Source organism: Cyrtonyx montezumae, unplaced genomic scaffold, assembly GCF_038088225.1.
Source record: "Cyrtonyx montezumae isolate F1298 unplaced genomic scaffold, pur_monq_1.0 scaffold_6, whole genome shotgun sequence".
NCBI classification, from domain to species: Eukaryota; Metazoa; Chordata; class Aves; order Galliformes; family Odontophoridae; genus Cyrtonyx; species Cyrtonyx montezumae.
The window spans coordinates 4830509-4835338 of record NW_027072067.1 but is presented as its reverse complement, the minus strand read 5'-3'; the positions used below and the strand labels follow the sequence as shown (position 1 = coordinate 4835338).

Genomic DNA, 4830 nt, shown 5'->3' with positions numbered 1-4830 from the left:
TTCAGGAACGCCAAGAAGCGCGCGGAGCGCTCCGCTCCCGGACTGAAGGGGAGGCGCGGCCCCGCCCCGGGGCGGGCACGAGCTGCGGCCGCTGGGAGCACCGCCCTCCGTCGCGAGGCCGCGCCTTATCCCTCACTTCCGGCCGCGCCTTATCCCTCACTTCCGGCCGCGCCCCGCCCCTCGCTTCTGGCCGCGCCTGCCGGAAGCGCCGCCCGCCGGCTCCATGTGGCGCGGGCTGCGCGCCGCCCTGGGCTGGCTGAGGCGCGCTGGTGCCGGCGGTGCCATGGAGCCCGCCGAGCGCGCCGTGGTGCGCTGCGTGCCGTCCGAGCCCAAGCTGAGCCTGCAGCTCGTGCTCCCCGATGGCAGCGCGCGGCACATGCAGCGGGACCGGGAGGAGCCGCTGGGCCGCGCGCTGGCCCGCATCGCCACCAACGCCGCGAAGGGCCGCGCTAAGGGTGGCAAGAAGAGCAAGAAACCGTCGGCGGAGGACGGTGAGGCGGGCGAGGCCGAGCTGCCCGAAGTGCGGCTCTTCTCCCGGGACGGGCGGGAGGTGCCGGAGGAGGTGCCCAACTCGGCGGCCTGGCAGGACGGCGCCGTGCTGCACGTCGGGGCCGCGCGGTACCGCGTGGAGCGCAACCCGCCCGCTCTCACCGAGCTGCGGCTGCCGCGCTCGCTGCTGGCCGGCTTCCCCGTGTGCCCCAAGGTGAGCGCCGAGTTCGCCGCCCCGGAGCACTGCCTGTTCCGATGGTACCGCGAGCGGAGGCCCCAGGGCGGCGGGGAGGGCCCGGCCTGGGAGGAGGAGCGGGATCCGGAGGGCTCCGAGCGCGTCTTCACGCCCTCCAACGCGCTCGTGGGGCTGCGGCTGAAGCTGCGCTGCACGCCCGGGGACGGCGCGCGGCGCTTCGGGCCGCCCCGCGAGGTGGAGAGCGGCGGCCCCGTGGAGGCCGGGCCCGGTGCGTGCACCTTCGATTCGCGGCACCTCTACACGCGGAGGGTGTGCGGCCGGGGCTCCGTGCGCGCCGTCTCCTACAACGTTCTGGCCGACGCCTACGCCCAGACCGAGTTCTCCCGCACCGTGCTGTACCCGTACTGTGCCCCGTACGCGCTGGAGGTCGACTACCGACAGAACCTGCTGAAGAAGGAGCTGGCCGGCTACAACGCCGACCTCATCTGCCTGCAGGAGGTGGACAAATCCGTCTTTGTGGATAGCCTGGCCCCGGCTCTGGACGCGTTCGGGCTCGAGGGGCTCTTCAAGATCAAGGAGAAGCAGCACGAGGGCCTGGCCACCTTCTATCGCAGGGATAAGTTCAGCCTGCTGAGCCAGCACGACATCGCGTTCTGCGAAGCGCTGCTCTCGGACCCTCTGCACGCCGAGCTGCGTGACAAGCTGGGCCAGTACCCCGCGGTGCGGGACAGGGTGCTGCAGAGATCATCCGTGCTGCAGGTACCTGCACGCAGCCCAGCTGGCTGTGGGACTGTGCTGGCGGTTGGGGCACAGCCAGCTTACTTACTTTGCTTTTCTTTGCTTTAAGGTGAAGTTAGCTGTCAGGTGCTGGGCCGGGTGACTGCTGATGCTTTGGGGTATGAGCTGCCCGTTGTGTGACTGCTTAATCCTGTCTCATAATAGCTATAGCACTCAACTTCATCTTTCTCATTGTAGAATAAGAGCAGACAGATCTGTGAGCTTGCTGACGTGGTGGGGCAGCCTGCAGTGCTATTAGAAGGCTGCCAGGAATTTCATAAACGCTCCTACAGGTTTCTAATGGCATGAGTAAGAGTTTCCTCAATAACTAAAGTTGCCTCCAAATTTCATTTCACAGGAATACAGTGCTACTGTTTGCTTGCTGAAGCAAGAGACTAAGCTCTGTTTCTGTCCCCAGCATGATGAAAGAGCTGGGGGGGAGGATGGATGTGGGACAGCATTTCCAACATTGAAAAATTACTGAATGGATTGAAGGCAAATGCGATCAAACCAGAATCCTGCGGACATAATTCTAGTCAAATATCCAGATGTTGGTGGAATTCTGTAGTGGTAATGCTAGCAATGTCAGTGGCTGAATCATACCTTGCATGGAGGATAAACAGACTCAATTTAGGAGCTTTGCCATTCATTAGTTTATAAGCATCAGATTCTTTGGGCTGGATTGCTGTCAAAGCATAAGCTAACTCATGCATTTCTTTAAAATGCATAACCTCTATATAAAACTTCTTAAAGGCTTCTTTTTCTTACAGGTTTCAGTTCTTCAGTCTGCAACTGATCCTTCCAGGAGGCTTTGTGTAGCTAATACTCACCTCTACTGGCATCCAAAAGGTAGCTTTCCTACATTCTTCCTTATTCTTTTGCAGCTGTTTCCTTTGTGTGTGGAACTTGGGATTTTCTGCCCTATTGCCTACCCTAGTGATTCAATACTGAATTTATCTTCCTTACAATAAGATTGTTCTGATCTGCCAGGCCAGCAGTAGAATAGAAGCAAATGCACAACAGCCATGTTAAACAGTTTGCCTGAAACGTGGTCTGTAAAATACAGCTGTGTGTTCATGGCTCCCCCATCCTGTTGTACCCAAAGGAGCTATGTTGTGGTGCTTTTAGTAGAGGAAACAAGTTGGGCTACAGAAGCTTTCAAGAAGAGACTCTCCTCCATTAAATTAGTTCTGTTTTAGTTCTGTACCATTCAAAAACACTGTAAGAATGGCTTCCAAGAAGTAGAAGGCTGCTGTAATATGGGCATTTAAGGGACATAGTTTGTCAAATTCACGGGGAAAGGAATTAAATGTCCTCTGCTATTAAGTTTTGATAGTCACATATCAAAGGTATCTTTATTTATGAAATCTGTTCTAAAACATAGCACACAGTGAATTTAAAAGCAAGATTGCTGTTTTGGAACTCTGTGACATATGTCTAAATGAGCAACTTGAAAAACTCCTCCAGTGCAAAGTATTCTAAGTAATATATTTTAGTAATACAAAGTATTCTAAGTAATGTATTTTTACATCTTCAGGGGGGAACATCCGTCTCATCCAAATTGCTGTCGCCTTGTCTCACCTCAAATACGTAGCATGTGACTTGTATCCTAATATACCTGTCATATTCTGTGGAGACTTTAACAGTACACCATCATCTGGAACTTATGGTTTTGTGAGCACTGGTGGCATTGCTGAAGATCACAAAGATTGGGTCTCCAGTGGCGAAGAGGAGAGGTGCAATATGCCTCTAAGCCATCCTTTCAAACTACAGAGTGCTTGTGGAGAACCTGCGTACACAAACTATGTTGGTGGGTTCTATGGATGTCTGGACTATATTTTCATTGACAAAAACGCTCTGGAAGTTGAACAGGTCATTCCACTGCCAAGTCATGAAGAGATAACAACTCATCAGGCTTTGCCAAGTGTTTCACATCCTTCTGATCACATAGCACTTGTATGTGACTTAAGGTGGAAATAGATGGGCTTTTACGTCATAGGTTTTGGAGTTTTTGTACTGTTGAGGAATTGAGGTTCAACCCTGGCATGTATGCTGCAAAAATGAGAGCAATTTTAGAAAAGTTAATGTGTTCAATGGCTGTACTGACGGTTATCTCATTGTTGACATGAACTTGCACAACAATTTCTCCTTGTTTTTTTTATGCTAATAGAAAAAATATTTCAGATAAGGAGTTTGGGAAGTTGGATTATCATATACCCTTTTTACAGGTTTTTAAAGACTAAAATTGTTGAGGAGATAAGTTCAGTCTTAATTTATACCTGTACAAACTGAACCCTGTTTAATTCAGAACCTGAAAAAGAAATGAGCTTGGTTTGGGTTCATTCATTGTGGTTACTGTCATAAGACAAAGCTTTTATAAGAAGCTCTGAAGCTGTCTTGTTCCCAGTTTTTTAGTAAGTGGCACGATCCAATGTGCCTGCTGAGGGCAGTCTGTAGTTAGCAGTGAATGGTCTTGTTTGGTCAACAGCCGTGTTCAATTTAAGGTCATCAACATGGAAGCACTTTGCTCCTCCACTTAACGTGGGTAGTGAGGGTCACCTGAGCACTTACTCAAACTGGGTTCAATCTGTAGGTTGCATCTACTGTTCCATCTGTTGTCTATCGTCAGTAGCAGGATTTGAGTTTAGGACAGCCAGCTGGGGAGGGAACTCTTGAACAGCATAATTTAATAACCAGTTTCCAGGTTTGGGGAGGATAATTTAGGTGGTGTTTCCATCTCTGCCTACATTTTTAGAAAAAGAAACAAGTGACTAAAAACTTTATAAGAAAAAAAACCCAACAGATACTGACTTTGTTCCCTGTTCATTCTTTCTTGTAGAAATACTCTACTCTAGATGATGTAGATGTTGGGAAACTTGCTTTATTGTTATGTACATTGAATTTGTTGGAAGGGGGTGTGAATCATTAACTACCTTCTTTTCCTGCATAATTAGTCCATGTGAAACAACTGGTATTTAAAATCTTTCACTACATCTTCCTCCTTCACCCTAATAAGCTTCCCTTTCTGACTGTTCTTGCTTGGTTTCTTTCCAGTTGCTGGTGTCTAGCATGGCAAAACAAGCCCCAGCATGCTCGTGCTAAAAAACAACACAACCACAGCTTACTCTTTTAATGTACTGTAAGAGGCAAAAGCAGCACTGCTGTAATGCAGACAGAAGAGTTAATAAGTATGCCAGGAGATGACTTAAAGGACTGTTTAAACAGAAGAAAAATAGTAGGAGAGAACAGAAAGGTAATTCAGAACTTTCTGTTGGTAACTCTCCAGGAGATTAAGCTAAACTCCAGTAGCAGCACTGTGGCAGGAGTGAGGCAGGCAAGCCTGGAAGAATGCAGCACTGGGGTCTGAG

General features: G+C 50.3%; 1 protein-coding gene across 1 annotated transcript; it reads left to right on the top strand.

Annotated features, from left to right (window-relative positions):
- The first annotated feature begins 223 nt into the window (after window positions 1–223).
- On the top strand, window positions 224–3556 carry PDE12 (phosphodiesterase 12). Its single transcript, XM_065749252.1, has 3 exons — window positions 224–1444; window positions 2233–2311; window positions 3000–3556. The coding sequence occupies exons 1-3, from the start codon at window positions 224–226 to the stop codon at window positions 3440–3442; spliced, it is 1743 nt and encodes a 580-aa protein (XP_065605324.1). The 3' UTR covers window positions 3443–3556.
- The last annotated feature ends 1274 nt before the right edge of the window (window positions 3557–4830 follow it).